Source organism: Plectropomus leopardus, chromosome 14 (assembly GCF_008729295.1).
Source record: "Plectropomus leopardus isolate mb chromosome 14, YSFRI_Pleo_2.0, whole genome shotgun sequence".
In the NCBI taxonomy this organism is placed as follows: Eukaryota; Metazoa; Chordata; class Actinopteri; order Perciformes; family Serranidae; genus Plectropomus; species Plectropomus leopardus.
The window spans coordinates 19,418,135-19,438,939 of record NC_056476.1 but is presented as its reverse complement, the minus strand read 5'-3'; the positions used below and the strand labels follow the sequence as shown (position 1 = coordinate 19,438,939).

The 20,805-nt window shown below is 40.8% G+C and overlaps 2 protein-coding genes across 2 annotated transcripts in view; one reads left to right on the top strand and one right to left on the bottom strand.

Annotated features, from left to right (window-relative positions):
• The first annotated feature begins 4,462 nt into the window (after positions 1–4,462).
• LOC121953263 (thrombospondin-1-like) lies at positions 4,463–13,293 on the top strand. Its single transcript, XM_042500250.1, has 22 exons — positions 4,463–4,641; positions 4,743–4,826; positions 5,155–5,714; positions 5,800–5,878; positions 6,020–6,109; positions 6,205–6,314; positions 6,645–6,770; positions 7,154–7,250; positions 7,343–7,516; positions 7,612–7,788; positions 7,884–8,057; positions 8,149–8,429; positions 8,514–8,732; positions 8,838–8,945; positions 9,349–9,508; positions 9,613–9,731; positions 10,097–10,331; positions 10,456–10,683; positions 10,768–11,039; positions 11,128–11,225; positions 11,321–11,460; positions 11,557–13,293. The coding sequence occupies exons 2-22, from the start codon at positions 4,763–4,765 to the stop codon at positions 11,562–11,564; spliced, it is 3,519 nt and encodes a 1,172-aa protein (XP_042356184.1). The 5' UTR covers positions 4,463–4,641; positions 4,743–4,762; the 3' UTR covers positions 11,565–13,293.
• Positions 13,294–18,697: 5,404 nt separating this feature from the next.
• Positions 18,698–20,805, bottom strand: part of fsip1 (fibrous sheath interacting protein 1) — a 36,921-nt gene continuing 34,813 nt past the window's right edge. Inside the window, exon 10 of the mRNA XM_042500789.1 lies at positions 18,698–18,832. Coding sequence (XP_042356723.1) covers positions 18,698–18,832 — 135 coding nt within the window. The remainder of the gene's footprint in view (positions 18,833–20,805) is intronic.

Here is a 20,805-nt window from a genome sequence, read left to right as displayed (position 1 = left end):
AAGTTCTCTTTATACATACATGTACACAACACAGTCTAAAGCATGTTCTAGGTCACTACTGGCAGCGTTACCAGTGACTTTAGCATCTGCAGTGGATTTTAATTTGTAAAACAACAGAAGCAACTGTACCCAGAACTACATTTAAACATTTCACAACAAGAAACCATGATTATCAGAATCATTCACGATGTCGAAAACACATACACACACACACACACACACACACACACACACACAACCTGTCTGAAACATGGACAATTATAGAGCAGCAGCCTACAATGTCAGAAAAGGCAAAATGGACTAAATTACATGACCAAGCTGAAGGAGCCGACAGGATCACTTTTCACAGGCGCTCTAGGCCTACCTCATATGATATAAATTGATATATTATTGATTATAAACTAACCACCGTGGCGTGTTTCAAGTGGTTCTATCAGTGCTTCAATAAACATAAATCTATGAGCAGACTTTCCTAAAACTGGAGCGATGTTATGCGATGCTGCAAAACAGAAATGTATTTGTATGACTGTATTACAAATGATTACATTAATGTTAAACATATTCTGGGACAGAGCTTATCCATTTCGAAACAGAAACAGACTAAACTACACGAGGCAATTATTTTCTGTCAGTTTTAGGTGTTTTATCTGGAGCCCTTGCAGGAAGGAGCAGAGAAATTCTGCGATTAAACACAAACGAGCTCTCCCACTCACTGACGAGTGCATGTAAGCGCCCTCAGTTGGAAACTAACACCAGGAGAGACGCTCAGAGTAAACACATGCTATCTGTCTCCGCTGTAGTTTTGGCTCACTTTAGTGGGTTTTCATCAGAGCTTGGCGAGTCTCTTCACCTCCAACACACTCTTGTCACTTCCACCTCCCACGCTGTGAGGTCACACAGTCACGCCCACAGGTATGTGACCACTCACACCTGCCTATGATATCGCCAAAAGTCTTTCCCATGAAACCAAAGACTCTCATCCCACCTCTGTCCTATTTCACAATCATGGAGCCACTTTTCGTGTGAATGACCAGTGAAGCATCATTACTGCCTGCAGGCTAATGTTTCACTGATGTGAGTACAACATGCTGTAAATCCTGTGTGTGACAGAGATCATAAAAATCTTAATTCCTGTGGTGTGTATACACTGGCTGACGAACAGGTATCCAGATGTTGTGTCTCGTTACAATTAGAGGTCTATATATATCTAAAGTATTTTTAGACAGTTCTTCTATTGTAGAGTCTAAAAGCATATGGGTGCCTTTGTGCTTCCCTGTTCTTGTTTCTACAAGAAAAACACACTCATGGTCTTTCTTCAACTTTCCTCTGTATCTGAAAGTGTGCAGGCTGGTGTGATTCAGAGAAAACAGAAAAAAAACATCTGTGGTCAGGGGTGAAGTGACATAAGTCTGGGAAAGAAGAAGAGGAGAAAAAGGTCAAAGATTAAATGCTCATCCATCAACCTTAACCTACATCTGCCTATTGACGTCACAGTTTTTAAAGAATCTATGTAAATTTTTGAGTTCAGTAGAATTTTAAAACTTTATTAAGTACTTTATCTTCAAAGAATCAAGATGGTGACAGCCAAAATGCTAAATTTGTTCCTTTGAGAACAGAAGTCCACAAACCAATGAGTGACGTCATGGTAGTTAAGTAACCAAGCACATTTAATCCAAGCACCATTTCTTCTTTACATTACTTAAGTATTTCCATTTTCCACCATTTTATACTTCTACTAGATAACTTTTCAGGGACAAATGTACACTTCATGCCATTACATTTATAGTTACATTACAGATTAAGATTTTTATTTTAAATATATATAGCACTTATAAAATAGGATAAAGCTAGTTGTTCCAAATCTGTTAGCTTGTATCCCTTTAGAAAAAACAGTGTAAACAGGCGTTATGCCAAAGAGACACTTTCCTTTTCTGAATTTGCCCCAAAAGTTGAATTATCTAATATTTCACAAATAAAACCATGCAGCAGTTTTTTTTCATCTTTCCAATTCCAGTTAATTATCTCATGGCCCCTAAGATTTATCCTGTGGCCCCAGAGAGAGGCTTAAAGCCTCAGTTTTAAACCTAAGCAATCCGTTTTCATAAAGGTGTGTCATTTATCTTTTCTTAATAACAACTTTAAAACCTAAACATTAAAGGATTTAATGGAGTAATTCCCCCCTGTTTTCACAATACTGAACACAAAATACACAATACAAAACACGTTCTCTGCCCAAGTGCTGGCCATATTTAGGGAGAGGAGAGTCCTCCGACGATTCACTTCCACTCTGGCAAGGTTCATAACCCTTTTAACTGGACTGGAAACAGGCACAACCCGCCACTTCCACTACGCTGATCAGAGATGTTATGTAATAAATTTGACTGGAAAATCTCACTTAACGAGGTTCCATTGAGATATTCCATAAGACCTGGCAAACCCTCACTGCTTTTGTAGACTAGAGGCAAAGCAGTAAATATTCTTTTAACTCTTTGCTGCAGCTCAATTCAGTTGAATTTATATACATCAATATCACAAAGCACAATCTGCCTCAGAGGGCTTTACAACACACGACATCCTTCTGTCCTTTAAACCACACTGCGGATACAGAGAGACTCCCCCAAAAATTAAAAAAAAAAAAAAGAGAGAGAAAGAAAGAAACTTAAGGAAGAGCAGCTACGGAGGGATCCCTCTACCAGGACTGACAGACGTGCAAAAGATGTCAGATGTACAGAATAACAATTCTACAATTCTACAATTTCATTTAGCAGACGCTTTTATCCAAAGCGACGTACAACACAAGCAAGAATTTAGACTTAAGGAAAAAACCCTTAGTAAGTGCAAAAAGTGCTTCAGGTGTGATTGGTCACAGGTATTGCCGTCTAGTGGCAGAAGAAGTGCCGCTCATCACTTTTTTTTTTTTTTTTTTATGGAAACCAAAGTAATAACCAGTTGCGATCTCAGCATCTGAGATTCAACAATCTCAGTATCACTACTTACGATGACAGTCAACATACAACATCACACAACTTTGTCAGTGCTAGATAATCATTAGGTGCTGGGTTTTGGACCATCTGACTTACTCTACCCCAAAGGGCAAAGCGGAGAAGAGTCAGGTTAAGTGCCTAGGTGTTCTCGGAACAATTGAGTTTTCAATTGTCTCTTAAAAGTAGAAAGGGACTCAGCAGAACGCACAGAGTTTGGAAGTTTGTTCCACCATTTGGGAGAAACAGAAGAGAAGAATAACCTAACACAATAACATTACAGTAAAGATAATCCATATTACCAAATAATTCATAAAGGGAGAGAGAGAGAGAGCGAGTGATGCACAGCAACAACAATAATGACAACTATAACAATAATAATAGAAATATGACATATAGTAATAGTATATGATAGTATATATATTATATGTATATATTAATGTATGATAGTTTATGTGTGTAATAACACTAATCATATAGGCGAAGAAGGCCATAATGTGTATGACACAATAATTACACCTCATGAGAATTAAAAAAATACATAAAACACCTCTGTACCTTAATAATACACTGTATATTTAATGTGTGTGTCCTATTGTTCTTTTTAGGTGTTGGTGCATATAAATTTTGGACTGTTTTTGTAATCTTTTCTAACTTAATTTAAAACAGGATTTGAATGCAGTGTAAAAAAACTGTTTTTTTACAACACTATTCTCCAATATTTTCCATTATTTCTAATATTTTGTGGTTTTTATTGTGTTGAAATACATTTACTCAAGAACAGGTATTGTAATTTTGGTATTTTTACACAAAGCATGCTTTTCAAACATGTCAACATGCTTATTGTAGTCACGCATGTGTCATACATTCCTTTAACTATTTTTACACTTTATAGGTAAAAAGTAACCCAGACAGAATCTAACAGACCAGTCCACACACCATTTATCACTCACTGAGTCCCCTGGTGGCCAGACTAGGAATAGCAAAATGAGACGCACACAAAAAGCAGTAAAAAATCCTCCTGTCGCCTGTCATAAATATTAGATGAAATTAATACATGACTGTAGGTGATGGAATATAATTTAATGTTTTATATGTCTTTTAAATCCACTCATAACTGGTTTTGTGTTACCAGCTTACTGAATTAATTGGCCCACTTACTTTGGATCATATGAAAAATAAATCTATATATTTTTTTAAGTAAAACGACAGCTAAATAAAATGAAGACTATTTGCCGAATAATTAAACTTTTTATGAGACCGGAAACGACCAAATCTTGGCTGCGGAGTGTGTATGAAATATTTGCCCGGTGATGGAAATTCAGCTCAGGAATGCATTTTTTCCTCTCTGTGTGTGCGTCTCGGATGTTCCTCTGACTGGCTGTGAGGTAAGAAAACAAGTCCGTCCCTCTCAGCTCATTGGTCCAGGCGGGACCTCAGGAATGTCCTCTAACTGTTTAAATAGCACTTGTGTCGGCAGGATAAGGCAGTAGAATTAAGTCCAAGCACCGGATAAATCCCGGACAGGAGCTCAGAGAGACTTTGCGACTTTACACAAAACTTATGAGCTGCTACAATTGCTGAGAGGAAGAGGATAAATAATCGGAAAAGCGAGGACTTTTTAAAAAAATATTTTTCGGAGGGAATTTTCATTTTAAAGGTTTGTAGACTATGTTTTTTAATATTCTCATTATTTATGTATGGCAAAATGTAGTAGATGTGTCCCGTAACGGCGTGTTTGTTATTCCTGGTTGCATTCAGGGATCACTTCAGATTTCGACATGATGCTGTGTGGCATCTTTTTGCTGTTGATGCTTTGGAGCTGTGAAGGCGCAAGATTGGCAGGTGAGAATATAAGATAATATAGAAAAATATAGAAAAATATTATCCGTGGTCTTTTTTTTTTTTTTACCTGTAAAAACTTTAAAAGTATTTCCATATTTAAAGTAATCCTTCCTACAGAGACTCTAACTTAAGTTTTGATACTCACTCATTATAATATTTTAATAACATTCTGTAATAAAGTCATAGTTTCATAATGTTTTTCTGTTGCAAAATTCTTGTGAATACAGCTTATTGCTTCTGTGGTGTCTTTGTTTTCCCCATTTTCATTCTCACTGTCATTATGAGAGAAAAAAACTCAACAATGCTTTTTTTTTTTCTTTAACCACAGAGAGTCGGGATGATGACAGTGTGTTTGACTTATTTGAGCTGGCCCGGGTAAACAAGAGACACAACGGTGTGAGTTTGGTCAAAGGTGCAGATCCTTACAGCCCTGCATATAAGATCCTGAACGCAGACCTGATCCCCCAAGTCCCCGACACCTACCTGAGGGACCTCCTCGACTCCATCCAGGCTGAGAGGGGCTTCCTCCTCCTTGTCAACCTGAAGCAATTCAAGAAAACCAGGGGCAGCCTCCTGACCATTGAGAAGAAGGATGGATCCGGACCTGTTTTCGAGATCATCTCCAATGGGAAGGCGAATACTCTGGATGTGGTCTACTCCACTTCGAACCAGCAGCAGGTCGTGTCCATCGAAGATGCTGATTTGGCCACCGGACACTGGAAGAACATCACACTTTTCGTTCAGGATGACCGGGTGCAGCTTTATGTCGGCTGTGAGGAGATCAATGTGTCGGAGATGGATTTGCCGATCCAGAGAGTGCTGTCCCAGGAGGTGGCGGACATCGCCAAGCTCAGGATTGGAAAGGGTGCTGTGAGGGACAGATTCATGGTAAGCTCACAGATATTTTGTGTGTTGTAAGAAAATAAACTTTTAATACAACTAAGTCTCTTAACTGGTATTTATTGTCCTTCAGGGAGTGCTTCAGAATGTGCGCTTTGTCTTTGGGACCACTCTTAATGCCATACTGAGAAATAAGGGATGTCAGAATGGAGGTAAGTCTGCAAAAAAAGATCAAATATATAAATTTTCCTTAACTGTGTGGATCTTATTCAGCTGCAAAATATGTCATCCTACCATAGTGTGCGCCGGTGAGTAGAGATTAATTTGTCTTCTGTCCTCTTTCCCCCCTGCAGCTACCTTAACTGATGTCATGACCCTGGACAACCCAGTTAATGGCTCCAGCCCTGCTATTAGGACTGATTACACCGGCCACAAAGCCAAAGGTGAGACCTCCCCTCCCTAAAGAGACAACTCTCTGTCTCAGTAGTAATCTGTAAGAGGTGAAGAAACTCATTGGCATCTTCTTTCCTTTATTCAGACCTGCAAACTGTCTGTGGCTTCTCCTGTGAGGACATCGCAGGCATGTTTAAGGAGCTCAAGGGACTCGGCGTGGTCGTTAAACAGCTGTCAAACGAGCTCCGCAAAGTGGTAAGCTCCAAGGGCCACCAGGGTCTGCTTTTTGTCATCATTCACTCCCTCCTTTCCTCTCCGTCTCCGCTTCCAGTCAACGCATTCCCAGTGCGTAGCCACTTGTCACTGTAATGGCACTCCCCCGGCCAAGTTCTTAATGAGACCCATGTGAATACACAAATATGTCTGGCTGTCGGTCGCGTTTGCACTGCTTCGCTAGAGTCAAGCAATGTTTTAATCACGGTGTCGGTCGGTGATTCATTTGTATTGGAACTTTGGCAAAGTGTAAGTTTTCCATCCTCCATCCTGAGCAGTTCTCTTTCTCTGTTTCTCTCTTTTTTCCTCCAGTCTGAGGACAGTACACTGCTGAAAACTCAAATGAACATCCACAGTGGGATCTGCATCCACAACGGCATCGTGCACAAGGACAAAGAGGAATGGACCGTTGACGGCTGCACCGAGTGCACCTGCCAGGTAATTGTCATCACACCTGCTGGAATGCAGCCTTTTAAAGAAGCCAGGGATCAGCAGACATCGCCGTGTTTCCTGTATCCCTGCTGTAATGAAGTGATAATAGTGTTAGCACTGTCTGAAAGCCGTCAACACTTCTTCTCAACTAGCAACAAAGCAGCATGGGGGCATTTTCCCCACCAGCAACCTCTAGTGAAGGTCATGTAATTAGTTAGGTGTTAGTCATAAAGTGTTGGTTAGGATTATGGTTTTTTTAATGAACACAGCAGGAGTGTCATGTCCTTTAAAAAGATCACTCCATTGTGAAATGTGGCAGTTAAACTTGGAACAGCACCAGCAATGCTCACTCATTATTCTTGTACTAATTCGACTGTTCCTCCACCCAGAACTCTGCTACCATTTGTCGCAAAATCTCCTGCCCTCTGATCCCATGTGCTAACGCCACCGTACCTGATGGAGAGTGCTGCCCTCGCTGTGGACCACGTAAGCTTCTCTTTAAATCTGCTCATAAGTTTTCTTTACCTCCTTCTAGATGTCTAATCCCAAAGGTAACGATCCTCTCTTTCCTGTTACAGCGAGCGACTACGCAGAGGATGGCTGGTCCGCCTGGTCTGACTGGACCCATTGTTCTGTGACTTGTGGTCGCGGCATCCAGCAGCGCGGACGCTCCTGTGATCGCATCAACAGCAACTGTGAGGGCACCTCTGTCCAGACCCGTGACTGCTACCCCCAGGAATGTGATAAACGCTGTAAGTCACTCAGCACTTTTGACATGGCCATTGTGATCATAAATATTTTCCATTTCGACAGCATGATGAATTAATTGTATATGCCTTGCCCACAGTCAAACAGGATGGCGGTTGGAGCCACTGGTCTCCGTGGTCTTCTTGCTCTGTGACCTGTGGTGAGGGGGTCATCACCCGGATACGCCTCTGCAACTCTCCCACACCCCAGTTGGGTGGTAGAGACTGCCAGGGAGAAGGACGTCAAACTGAAATCTGCCAAAAATCACCCTGCCCTAGTGAGTTAAATTTTTATCAGCAAAGTTTAGACAGTATCTTAGAGTGTATGAATTCAACGGATCATACTTAATGTTGTTTTTATGATGCTTTTTAGTCAATGGAGGCTGGGGTCCTTGGTCACCATGGGACACCTGCACTGTTACATGCGGTGGTGGAGTCCAGAACCGCAAACGTCTCTGCTCCGACCCCGTCCCCAAATATGGAGGAAAGGATTGTGTTGGTGATGCGACTATGTCTCAAGTGTGCAACAAACAGGATTGCCCTATTGGTACGTATTTAAAATTTGATAAATATAAATAAAATAAGCCATTATTCAATACAGATCACCGTTTTTAAGTATCAGTTCTTTCTCCCTACAGATGGTTGTCTCTCAAACCCCTGCTTCCCTGGCGCAAAGTGCACCAGCTTCCCCGATGGCTCTTTCAAGTGCGGCAAGTGCCCACTTGGCTACACTGGGAACGGCATCACCTGCAAAGACATTGACGAATGTAAAGAAGTTCCCGATGCTTGCCACACACACAACGGAGTCCATCGCTGTGAGAACACAGAGCCGGGCTACAACTGCCTCCCCTGCCCTGCACGTTTCTCCGGTCCTCAGCCATTTGGAAGAGGAGTGGAACAGGCAACTGCTAAAAAACAGGTTTGAGTTATTACTTACTCCTTGTGCATGTGGCTTGTAGGCTTGCTGCTTGTATTTTTTTTAATTCTCTGTAATTTTCTTTAGGTTTGCAAACCTCGTAACCCTTGCCAAGATGGCAGCCACGACTGCCATAAAAATGCAAACTGCATCTACTTGGGCGTCTTCTCCGAGTCCATGTTCCGTTGCGAGTGCAAGCCAGGGTATGCTGGGAATGGCCATATCTGCGGAGAGGACAGTGACCTGGATGGTTGGCCCAACACTGACCTCATCTGTGTGGCAAACGCCACCTATCACTGCAAGAAGGTAGCCAGACCCCACATGGACAGAAATCCAAAAGGCCATTATTACCCATCTGCAGCCTATTATTGTGATGATTGCCTCTTTAACCGCCTCTTTGTTCCTTTACAGGATAACTGCCCCAACCTTCCTAACTCTGGCCAGGAAGATCACGACAAAGATGGCCTGGGTGATGAATGTGACCATGATGATGACAATGATGGGATCCCCGATGATAGGGTGAGTCATCACAGCAGTTTATTTTAGCCCAGAGGACTGCTTTCCTCACAGACCAGACATAGCAATCAGCAGCAGCCATCCTTTCTTTAGGCAGTAGGAATGTAAAGTCTCCTTGTGTGTGCTTTTACCAGAGAGTGGAAAACAAGTAGCATAGAATAAAGCTAGGATAGAGGACGAGGTGGCTTGTTGCCCATAATTCTTTATGTGGATTTGGAAAGTTGGGCAAGAAAAATGCTGTGGTATAAATTACCAGCTCACTCGTGGTGGAATATCACATTCCAGCAAAAGTTGGAGAAAAACAAGCCATGAAAAGCAGAGTTTCATTCCTATAAATATAATTCCTGTAAGTAATGACCCATTTTACTAATTTAATTGTGCTTTTGATGTTTCTCTATTAATTCAGGACAACTGCCCAAGAGTGTACAACCCTGCCCAGTATGACGCAGACAGAGATGACGTTGGCGACCGCTGTGACAACTGTGTGTTCGAGGCTAACACTGACCAAACCGACACTGACAACAATGGCGAGGGTGATGCCTGTGCTGTTGATATTGATGGCGATGGTAAGTGGTTTCTTTAAATTGCATCCAAGTTATCTTTAATGACCTTTATCAGCCTCTAAAAGCATTTGAACAGTCCTGAAGATGAGTATGTTTTGACTCAACAGGTATCTTGAATGAGAACGACAACTGTCCATATGTTTACAATGTGGACCAGAGAGATACCGACAGGGACGGAGTTGGAGACCATTGTGATAACTGTCCTCTGGAGCACAACCCTGATCAGGTAACGTCATATGAAATCTTTCCAGCATAGCTTGATCTGTCATGTAACTATGTAGAAGCTCCCAGTGAACCACAAATCGCACCTGCTTTAATAAAAGAGAGGAATGTGACAGCTTTGCTCCCTCGCTCTATTCATCCACCTTTGGAACAAATATGAATATGTAATTTCTGAGGTGCAAGGACACTGGACACTTGTCTGAAGGGACATTGCTTGCATACCTGAAAACAAGGGGCTACATTTAAATCAGTCGCACCTCTCATATTGAGGCTGGCGAGAAACAGTGAAGGGATTTATCTGAAGGGAGGACAAGAGTCTTATAGTGCGCGAGGGAAATCTCACCATAAAGGAATTCTGATCTCCTACAGATCGACTCTGACTCGGATCGCGTAGGAGACAAGTGTGACAACAACCAGGACATTGACGAGGACGGTCACCAGAACAACTTGGACAACTGCCCCTACATACCCAACGCCAACCAGGCAGACCATGACAAGGATGGCAAGGGTGACGCCTGTGACCATGATGATGACAACGACGGCATTCCTGATGACAAAGACAATTGTAGGCTGGCATATAACCCTGATCAGCTGGACTCTGATGGTGAGTCAGTCTTTCAACATTGTGTCATATGTGGTCTTCTGATAGATCGTTACCGTTTGTCACTTGATTGACAACTGATTAATTTTGGGTTTAGTTTTGACATATGTCTATGTTTTTCTTACAGGTGATGGCCGTGGTGATATATGCAAAGATGATTTTGACCAAGACAATGTTCTTGACATCTACGATGTGTGCCCAGAGAACTTTGCCATCAGTGAAACAGACTTCCGCAGATTCCAGATGGTTCCTCTGGATCCCAAGGGCACCTCCCAGATAGATCCCAACTGGGTGGTCCGGCACCAGGGCAAGGAGTTGGTGCAGACCGTCAACTGCGATCCTGGCATTGCTGTTGGTATGTAGCACACAGACAGACATCTCGCTACATGGACACAAATGGGGGCGAATTGTGTCTAAACTGTCTCTTATCTTAATTCAGGTTACGATGAGTTCAGCGCGGTGGATTTCAGTGGAACGTTCTTCATCAACACGGACAGAGACGATGACTACGCCGGGTTTGTTTTTGGCTACCAGTCCAGCTCACGCTTCTACACAGTAATGTGGAAACAGATCACACAGACCTACTGGTCCCACACACCTACAAGAGCTCAAGGCTACTCTGGCCTGTCAATCAAAGTGGTCAACTCCACCACCGGGCCTGGTGAGCATCTGAGGAATGCCCTGTGGCACACCGGAGACACTCCAGGACAGGTGAGAGTGGATGCTTTGACTCAGAAAGGTCACTCAGCACAGTGTTTTGAGCTTTTCTCATTTTAACCGTCGAAATTCATCCTTTTAGGTGCGCACTCTGTGGCACGACCCCAAGAACATTGGCTGGAAGGACTTTACCGCCTACAGATGGCATCTGACCCACAGACCCAAGAGTGGACTCATTAGGTGAGTTTAAAACCTCAGAAGCATTCAGTTACAACCTGCACAATATATTTTAAAATGGCAAGGAGCTCATGCAATTATATTTGATTTTTTTTTAGAGTCGTCATGTATGAAGGCAAGAGAATCATGGCTGATTCTGGAAACATCTACGACAAGACCTACGCTGGTGGTCGATTAGGCTTGTACGTCTTCTCTCAGGAGATGGTTTACTTCTCAGACCTCAAATACGAATGCAGAGGTGAGCACATGAGCGATGATTTCATATTTCAGAAATAACTGTTTAATCACCTTAGACTTTATTTGTGACGTGTTTTCTTTCTTGAATTTCTTCCAGATACATAATTTGACCACAAAGCCTTCCAGAAGAATGTCCATCAGTATGAATATATAATACGAGACCTGGATTGATATCTCTTTTAACTTTTTTTCTTTTGAGAACTGCACATTGGAGGAATGACGAGCAAGTGAGCTAACAATGAGGTAAACTAACCTCAGGACTTTAAGCCAAAATGAAAGTTCAATGATGATTCTGGACCACTGCACCAAACTCAAATTGTGAGCGCAGCTCTGCTCAGAAGAAACTAGCCTCTCTCACTTTGTTGCTCTGATCTGCTTTGAAGTAGGGGGCTGCATTTTATTGCTTTGCACACCTGAACTGTTGGCGGTATTCCTCTGTGGAGGAGGGACCAAAGGGAAGAGTGTTCCATGTTTTTATTTTTATTTTTTATAACTAATATTTTTGAGCATTAATATACATCTGCTGTGGACTCAAAGATGCTTGTTTCAGTATGAAGAAAGCAGTAGGAGAACTTTCTTAGGCCGGGGTCATTGACCCTTTGAAGGAACTGTTGAGGGACCATGGACAGTATGGACTGACTTACTATCAAAGAGAGTGAATGTTGTTTGTGTGTTTGTGCATATGTGCCACCCAAAAAATATAGTTATGAAGACAACAAGTTTTTCAACATTTTTTTAGTTACCCCTCACCCCACTTTTATGCAGACCTTTATGTACGAGGTCTCATATTTATCTGACGCTTAGGGCTGGCCCAAAATATTCGTCTTCTCAGGAAAGAGCACTAGAAGAAACGAGGAGAGCACAAAATTCAGGACAGCACAGGGCCCCGAAGCAGGCGCACTGAACACTGCTTTGGAACAGTAATTAGCATATATCATGGTCATATCTCTCATCTTTACTGATCGTGTCAGGGGACATAAACAGTTAGGGCCAGTCTATTTCCTGTCACGAGGTAACCATTATAAGTATGGTTGTTTGTGTTTACTTTTTTATCACAGAGGCTTTAATTCTTGCCCTTTTTGCATCTTAAAAAGATGTCGGAAAATGATTCCAATTAACTAAAATACCCAATAATGCCAAGATTATGGTGTTTGACCAAAACAGTAAAAAAGTAAAAGATAGGCAACACTTATAGCATCTCTGAATATTCTGCTTCTGCACAGTGTGCATGACGGGTGTGCCTGAGCTTGTGTGTACATTGCTGACAAGGGAAAAATCAAAGGAAACCCTTTATGTACAAATATTACCTCATTAATTCTTTTTGTATTGAGGCCAGCAATACACAAGAATCATTTGTCTTATCAAGAGAGTATAAATTGGTTGGCTTCTTCTTTTTTTTTCAGCAAGACTTTATTATCATTTATATGCTGTACATAAGATATTTTTGTAGAAGACCAACAGGAACGTAAAGGATAAAAGAAATGTTGTCTTGACTATGTTTTGCTATATATATATATTTCCTGTGCATTTTTTGATAAATTATTATGTTTGTTTTATGTTGAGGTTATTTCATTTGTGTAGATATATGCTATTTAAATAATTTATCTAGAAGCGTAGCCTCATATGGAAGCGTTTCTGTCTGTATAAACTTATTTGCACACTGACATGAGGATGTCTTTGTTATTTTTGTTTTTTTGTATGTGTCTTTTTTTTTTATTATTAGTGAAGCTTTTCTATAAACTTTGTATTATAGTTTCTACCCAAAGTGCTGTTTATACTCCTACCTGGTATTTTGTAATGTCAAGTGAACAATAAACACTTCAGGAAAAAAAAATGTGTCTTGGTCATTTGGTGTCTTTTTGGGCAAACAAACAGTTGCAAACAAAAACAAAAACAAAAACCTCAAGTCAACATGAGTTTCCTTGTGCTTCATTCAAACGCCTTTCACAAGCATTTAAACCTTTGAAATCAGAGCATTGTTGGTTTAATTTTTTTCAAAAGCCCAGCAAAAAAAAAAAGAAAAAAATCAGCAATTTGGCAAGAAAGGAAATGTCCTGCAAATAGCAAAAGAACAAAATGTAAAGGGTGACCAGACAATGATCTGATTTTTTTTTTTTAAATACAGAGTGAGCAAAGAGGGTCCTTAGAAAATTATCAAATAAATAGGGAAAAATATCAAGAAAACTATATTGTTATTTATTAAAATTATGTGTTTAAAACAAGGTCACAAAAATTATTGTTATTATTTATTGTTTTAGTACTCTCTCAGGTCATTTCCTTATGCTTATTTCAGGTAAATTTCTTGTAACCTTTTTACTAATTTCTTACTCATTTTTTGTGGTAATTTCTTGTTTATCTTTCCATGTTTTTGAAAGAAATCAAGCCAATTTGCTCAGGTTTCAAAGGGTTAAATAGTCTCAAGGCTTCTTTGTCAGTGATATTTGGACTTCATATCTGCTCCGATGAGGTCTTCTCCCTAAAAAAGCAAAAGGAGATGAGCCACGCTGTGTTGCTGTGACTGGAATCCATTAGTTGAGTCTGCTGAAGCCTTGGAGAAAGGGAGTATCCTTGGGAGTCAACAGCAGGAAAACTCAACATGAAGTATAACCCACTTACCCAGCTCATCCATACAGATCTGATTACACATTACACAGGCATTTCCTTACACCTTCAAACACTCTGTGTGAGATACAGACATAAGGAATTTTGCGCTCTTGGGTGATAGATTCTCTTTTGGGATGTAAACTTAAGTCTGCGGTCCAGTCTTGCCAGCAAGAATGTGCATTGAAATTCCACAGTTTTTCATAAATGTCTTAATAAAACTTGTCAAAGTAGATAAGATATCCATCGACTGGATCTGCAGCTCGAGAACTTGCACCCATATAACACCAACAAGCAGAATTCACTCATTTAGATGTGTCACGGGGCCTGACAAAGCTGTAATCTAACTTACCAGTGAGGGTCACGCCAGAAAACCCAGACAGTCTCAGTATGCCGCAGGTCTCTTTACATTAGAGGTGACCTCATTCTTACCACACTGAGCTCACTGTGTTTCCATTACCCCAAATGAGCAGTATATCTTCCCTACTGAAGATATATTGTCTTAAAGACGTGAATTGTGTTTGTAAAAAGTGCAGAAGTTATTTATATGCTGCACATGTATGTATAAAATAAGTCTAAAATAAGTCTAATCTAGTACGATCAGTCTGAAAAGTGCTTGCGTGTGCTCTTTTGGAGCTGTGAGGTGAGTGTTAGATCCCCGCACAGATAGCCCTGCGGGTTTCACTGATAGCAGGGCTGTTGTTGAGGTTTGACCTTGGAGGCTCACCTGGCCGGCGAGTTTTCAGTGCAGAGGAATGTGAGATAAATCCTGCCATTTAGCCGGGGTCAGAATGCATGGGCGAGGTGAAGAGTGAGGCGAACAGGCCTGTAGGTGTCCAGTGGAGGGTGAGAGGAAAGGCAGGACCTCTTGGCTGAGGTCAGCCAGGTGCAGACTTGCTACTCACGCTGTGCAAGCAGGAGCAAACAGGTATTAACAGCTCCACAAATCTTTCAAACAGAAAGCATAATTCTCGAAGGTTTGTCAGTGGAATCTTTTTTTAATGAAAATTAAGCTCGGAAGAGGACACACGGGGTCAAGTTTCAGAGGATCCTACTAATCTGACGCGCTGTGAGGGAGATCACCTTTAGAGGCAGGAATGACAGGAATGCTGAAGGGGATCTGATTATCATTCCCGTGCAACCATCATCTCTCTGTCCTCACAAACAGCTACACATTACCAAAAAATGGTCTTTTCATAAAACTAGGCTGTCTATGCTGTAGAGAGACGCAAATACTTTTGAAATTGGTGCTACATGACCAGAGAAAACAGAGAAAAAAGGCTGTGGCATTTGCTTTGACTGAAGAGGTAGGAAACCTACAACTACCAGTATGCACTGCATCACAGCAGGCTAATAAATGTTCTCGCTGGTGGGTGACGTAATACAAGCTTAGCTGTCTTGACCCAGGAAACAATATGACAGACAGCTAGTAACAAGTGATCTCAAATCACACCCAAACTGTGCACTAAAATATGTCAACATTTGACAGGATAAATAGGCAACACAATTACAGAATCTTGGTTTATAGTTTTTTGAGCCTGCTTTTTAAAAATTGAGGAAGCAAATTTGTGAATCCTAGGATAGTGAAGGAATGACCCACCCTACTCTTCTTGTGGGCCTCTAGCTCTCGTTGCCTTTGTTGGTTGGATTGGTTAGGTTTAGGCACGAGGACTGGGATTGGTTAGGGTAAGAATGTCAGGGTAAGCCAATCAGTGGCAGAGTAAGGGGCTCTGTCCTCCAAAGTGTTTTTTTCCCAGGTGGAAACACCAGGCACTCCTCAGGAAACTCACTGTGTCAGTGGCGGGTAAGTACAATCTGTTTTCATGGTCATAGGGTTTAGTTGTAATTTGTTTCCGGTTTGTTTTGAAGGTCACTCTCCTCATGTGCCATGTCTTCTCTTACTTTCTACTTTTGTCTGTTTCCTGCCTGTTTTCATACACTCCTGCTTTGTGTCACTCTCATTAGTGAGTCCCTGTCTCAGACTTTTCACCTGTCTTGTATTAGTCTTGATTGCTCCACCATAGGGTTAACTACCACACCCTCGTTGTCTTCATTGTCAATGGAGACAATCCCTGTTTCCCTCTTTTTGCCTGTGCCCGCCTGCTCCAGCTGTGTGTTGTTCTTGTGATTGGCTCTCTGTGTATATATATCTGTCTTTCCCTCTGTCCGTTTGTCTGTGGACATGGTTCATTTGTTCATTTTCCCTGCCTGTGTTTGTTGTTGGATTGCTTCCTCATGTTCATTGTATCATCTTCGTTTGTTCTCAGTTTAGTTTTAGTGTCTCTTTCTTTTGTACTTTTAATTACATCCACTTGTATCTTCAGTTTTATTGTCCGCCTGTTTTGGATGTATTTTACCAGCTACAGTAAAGCTTGCTTTTTTGTTTAACTCTTTGAAACCTGAGAAAACTGACCTGATTTCCTTCAAAAACATGGAAGGAAGGCAATAAATACAAAGAAATGACAAAGAAGATGTGAAATGCAAAGAAATAAATACAAGAAACGACACAAAATAATGACAAGAAATTAGTTAAAATTACAAGAAAATTACCTGTGCAAAACAAAAAAAAGTCAAAATCAAACAAAAACTTACCTGAAAAGAAGTGCTAAAAAACTGTTTGTTTTTTTATATAACTTAATTCTGAATATCTAATTATGAATACGGTTTTTTTTTATCCTAGTTTTTTTGTTAATTTTCAAATAATAATTATTCTCTTTTCTTTTTCTAGTCATTTTTCTTGTCATCTTTCACTTATTTCTTACAGTTCTAAGGACATGTCTTGCAAAGTTGCTTATTGTCTTTTTTCTGTTTTTTTAAAATAAATCAAACCAATCTGCTCCGGTTTAAAAGGTTTAAATGCTTGTTAAAGGCATCCAAACACAATACAAAACAACAGATGTTGATCCAGGTTTCAAAGGGTTAATCCACCTGTCTGCTTGCTGTGCTGCATTTGGGCTTGGGTCCTCTTTTGAACTGAAAGGTAACATCTGTAGTCTGAGCGACAGCCCGAGAGCCTGCAAACTTTTAGGAAATCTGGGCACTGGCACAATGAAGGGAAGTTTACCGCAGTTCATTTACACATACTACCCACACTGTTATGATACAAAGCTGGTTGAAAAACAGCAAAGTATCTCTTTAATGTAAATACAATATAGTGTTCAGACTTCACTCCACAGACCCGCTATCAGCTGAGTGTTTATGTGCGCAGTAGAACATTCTGCGGCCACCAAACCCGGTTATTAGATTTAATGACAGCAATTTTCTGTTCTCATTTATGATACTTTGGTTAATACAAAGGGTGGCCCCGCTGCTCTGTTTCCTAAAGCAGGGCCGTAAACACAAATAAAAACAATGGGACACAATCCAGCTGCATATTGAAAACATGAAGACCAATTAGGATAAATAGAAATAACAGTTCTCATCTTCAGTTTGCCAACATAACCAAAAGTTAGAACATTTTTATTCCAATGCTGACACACTGTGAAACATATATCAGTCCTGCCAGACTGTTTTTGTGATTTTTGCAGCCTGAAATGCCTGCTTTCAAGGCACCTTTTTTTTTTTAAATTGTGATGCATGTTGCAATGCTTTTAAACGTTATTTTTTTAATTCATGATAACATTTTTTTAGTTTACAATAACAATGCGTATACAATAACACATGAGGCACATCTTGATAATTTACAACATCAACTGTGAAAATGTATCCTAAGACAAATAATAATAGTTAAAAAAAATCTTTGTTGGTCCAAAGTTTTCTTTGTAATACATCAGAGCCAGTCAGAAAGATTTGGAAAGCAACAGCGAGGTCCATGAGGATGAAACAGGCAAACCTGATGGTAAAGACAGTGATCATCAGGAGGAATGGGCCTCAGTACACATGAGGCAGACACTGCAGCAGCACTGTTATGGTGCTGCTCACACTGACACCTAAATGGCTCGACTCAGTCGTCAGACCTGTTAGGTAACATTTGCCGTGTGATGCTAACAATTATCTCAGTTACTGTGTGTGACTCCAGCCTGTACTCATTCACTCTGTCAGTGCTTTTGGCATAAGTGCACAACCCCATAGACTGTACATAAAGATGGACAACTCATCCCCGCTATGCTTAAGTGAGGTTAAAATATCCAAGATATGGGCGTTGCCATCTTGAGATGATGATGTCACTGAGAGCCGGATTCTGCACGGTAACTATATCCACTGACAAAGCAGCAACATGTGATGACTTGAGACGACAACGTGCTGCACAGCAGTAGTCTCATGATAAACGAAGAGAGAGCGGGGCATGGAGGGGTTAAGCGGATCAGTGCAGCTCTACAATGAAATGAGATTTTATCCATTTGAAATAGACAAATTTGCGGTGAAGTTGTGGTGGACCTTGCAATTTTGATTGGAAAAACTGCAAAGTCACGCAATTTTCAGGTGGGTTGGCTGAATTTGCATTAATTGTTACAATTACTACATTGCAAAATCCTGAAGGGACTGATATTTGAGACAGGTAAGTTCTATGTATGTAAATTGAAAAGCTTTACAGTGTCCTAAAATATCACTCTGACGTTCAAAAAGTCTTAATATTCAAAGCAATACCAGCAGTGATGCATCTTCATAGCCATGCTGACGGCAGGGCTTCAGACTGATCAGGCCCATCTGTGTCTTTTTGGGGGTCGCATGGGGTTGGCATTCGTCTCAAGATCCTGGGCGCCGCCTTCTGTCAGCTCACATTCCTCGAGCAAACTAAGTAACTGCTCCTCAGTGAGGTCTGGTGACTCATCCTGAAGAAACACACAAACATAATGCACGTATGATTTCAATACAAAGTTAAGGATTATGTGCACACATACAGTAAGTCCACTGTTTTACAAACAGTCAGACCAGTGCAGTAGACCTCTGGCTGCAGCAAGGCTTAATGTCCCAATTATTTCAGACGTGACGACAGATGATTTTTTATTGTAACTGCTGATATTCTCGTAACATCCTCCCTAAATTTGTTCCAAACATCCTTTACTGGGCTTAAACTCATTTCTTGACAAATCCAGACAACATGTTATATTAGCTAATGCATGACCTGTGATAACAGTGGCAGTTCATAATAATATTGCTACGCTCTTCCCTTGTGCCTCGTTGGAAGCCATCCGGGAACAAACACTTCCAGTTAGATATAAGTGTTGTTTTTCTCCAGATAAGTCAGACTCCTCACGGGCTGCTCTCTGAGAGTGCATGTGAGTTCAAGTAGAAGAGCCAACCTTTTAAAAGTAGGTTACGAGGGAAAGGGTTCAGACTTTGAATAAATGTCAGTATCTATTCATGGGAGTGATGTGTTATCTGGCAACTGTGGTTTCTGATATCAAGTTATTATTGGCTGTGTAAACTTTTAATACCCTGATCACAATAATAAGGTGTGACATGACAAATTTGCCTACGCATGAGTGCTCATAGTCAGTTGCCATCTCTTGGTGTGAGAGTGTACTTTGTTTAGACAGCTGCAACCCAGTAGTCAATTTGTTCCAATAATATCAAGTCTACATTTCCAGGAAAGCCAGACCTCAAATCTCTGGGTTGAATAGTATTCATTGTCATCGTTCCTTATAGCGCGTGCACTTGCGTTGCTAGCTGTTGTCACGCTGGACAGAATGTCCCTGGCCTTTAAGATGAGATATCCTGATCCTGTCCCTGGTCCTGATGCGAGTCTTAAGACATTTATTCTTTTGGGCATTTTGGGGCAGTGGAACAGGCTGAAAACATAACATTGCCGTTCATAAAGCTTAAATAGTGTTACCAACAATTGGCAACCTTGGTGCCAAAAACTACAGTTCCTCTGTTGGCCTGTTGAGGCTGGGTCCAGAAGCGACTCAAACCCCATAGACCTCCATGTTAAAATTCCAAACCTTTACAGCTTAATGAAGCATGTTTACAGCCTAGTACAAAAAAAATCTGTTTTGGTCTCTAAAACTAATTTCAACGCTCACGACAACTATAACTCATACAACATATAGCCTAACAAATGTGGCCAACATTTTTTGAAGGTTTAAAGTTCTACAAAATTCTAAGCATGGCTGCTTTGAGTGACAGGCCACGATTTGTTTTATTTCGACCTTCATACCCTCACCCTAACCAATCCCACTCCTATTGCCTAAGCTTAACCAATCCAAGCATCAAAAGCAACAGGTACCAGCAAATCATGAAGACAGTAGGGTGGGTCATTCCTCCGCTAGCCAAAGATTAGCGAATTTGCCTCCTCCAAAATCACTTTCAAAAACATGGGGGCAATGACACTTAACAAGAACCGGCCCAAAAGTTGTTGTAATTCGAAATTTTATAAAGTTTTCGTGGCATTTTCCCCCATTTTTTAGGTAATTTTCTTATAATCCTCCCCCTTTTTCTACTTATTTTAAGGTAATTTGTGGAACATTTCTTTCCCACTTGGTCATTGCCCTTTCCCTTCATGTTTTCAAAAGAAATCAAACCAATTTGCTCATGTTTGAAATGGTCAAATAGCTTGTGAAAGGCATCTAAACACAGCACAAGAAAACTAATATTGATCAAGGTTTCAGTGGGTTAATATAGAAGTATTCATAAGTACAGTTTTAAGTTCAAACACAAATCTATTAGTAAACTGTATATTTCGGGTGTATGAAAAAATATAGCTGGCTGGCACCACAGTGTAACACAGACACTCGCCATGGGAAGTGCAGCACTCCCTGCTGGAAAAGGCCAACATCGCAACACTCTAAAAATAAAGTAAAAA

Coding starts and splice junctions, on each gene's coding strand:
- LOC121953263 (XM_042500250.1), top strand. CDS start 4,763: ATGATGCTGTGTGGCATCTTTTTGCTGTTGATGCTTTGGAGCTGTGAA. Junction 5,715..5,799: donor CTGTGAGGGACAGATTCATG/GTAAGCTCACAG, acceptor ATTGTCCTTCAG/GGAGTGCTTCAGAATGTGCG. Junction 6,315..6,644: donor CAAACGAGCTCCGCAAAGTG/GTAAGCTCCAAG, acceptor TTTTTCCTCCAG/TCTGAGGACAGTACACTGCT.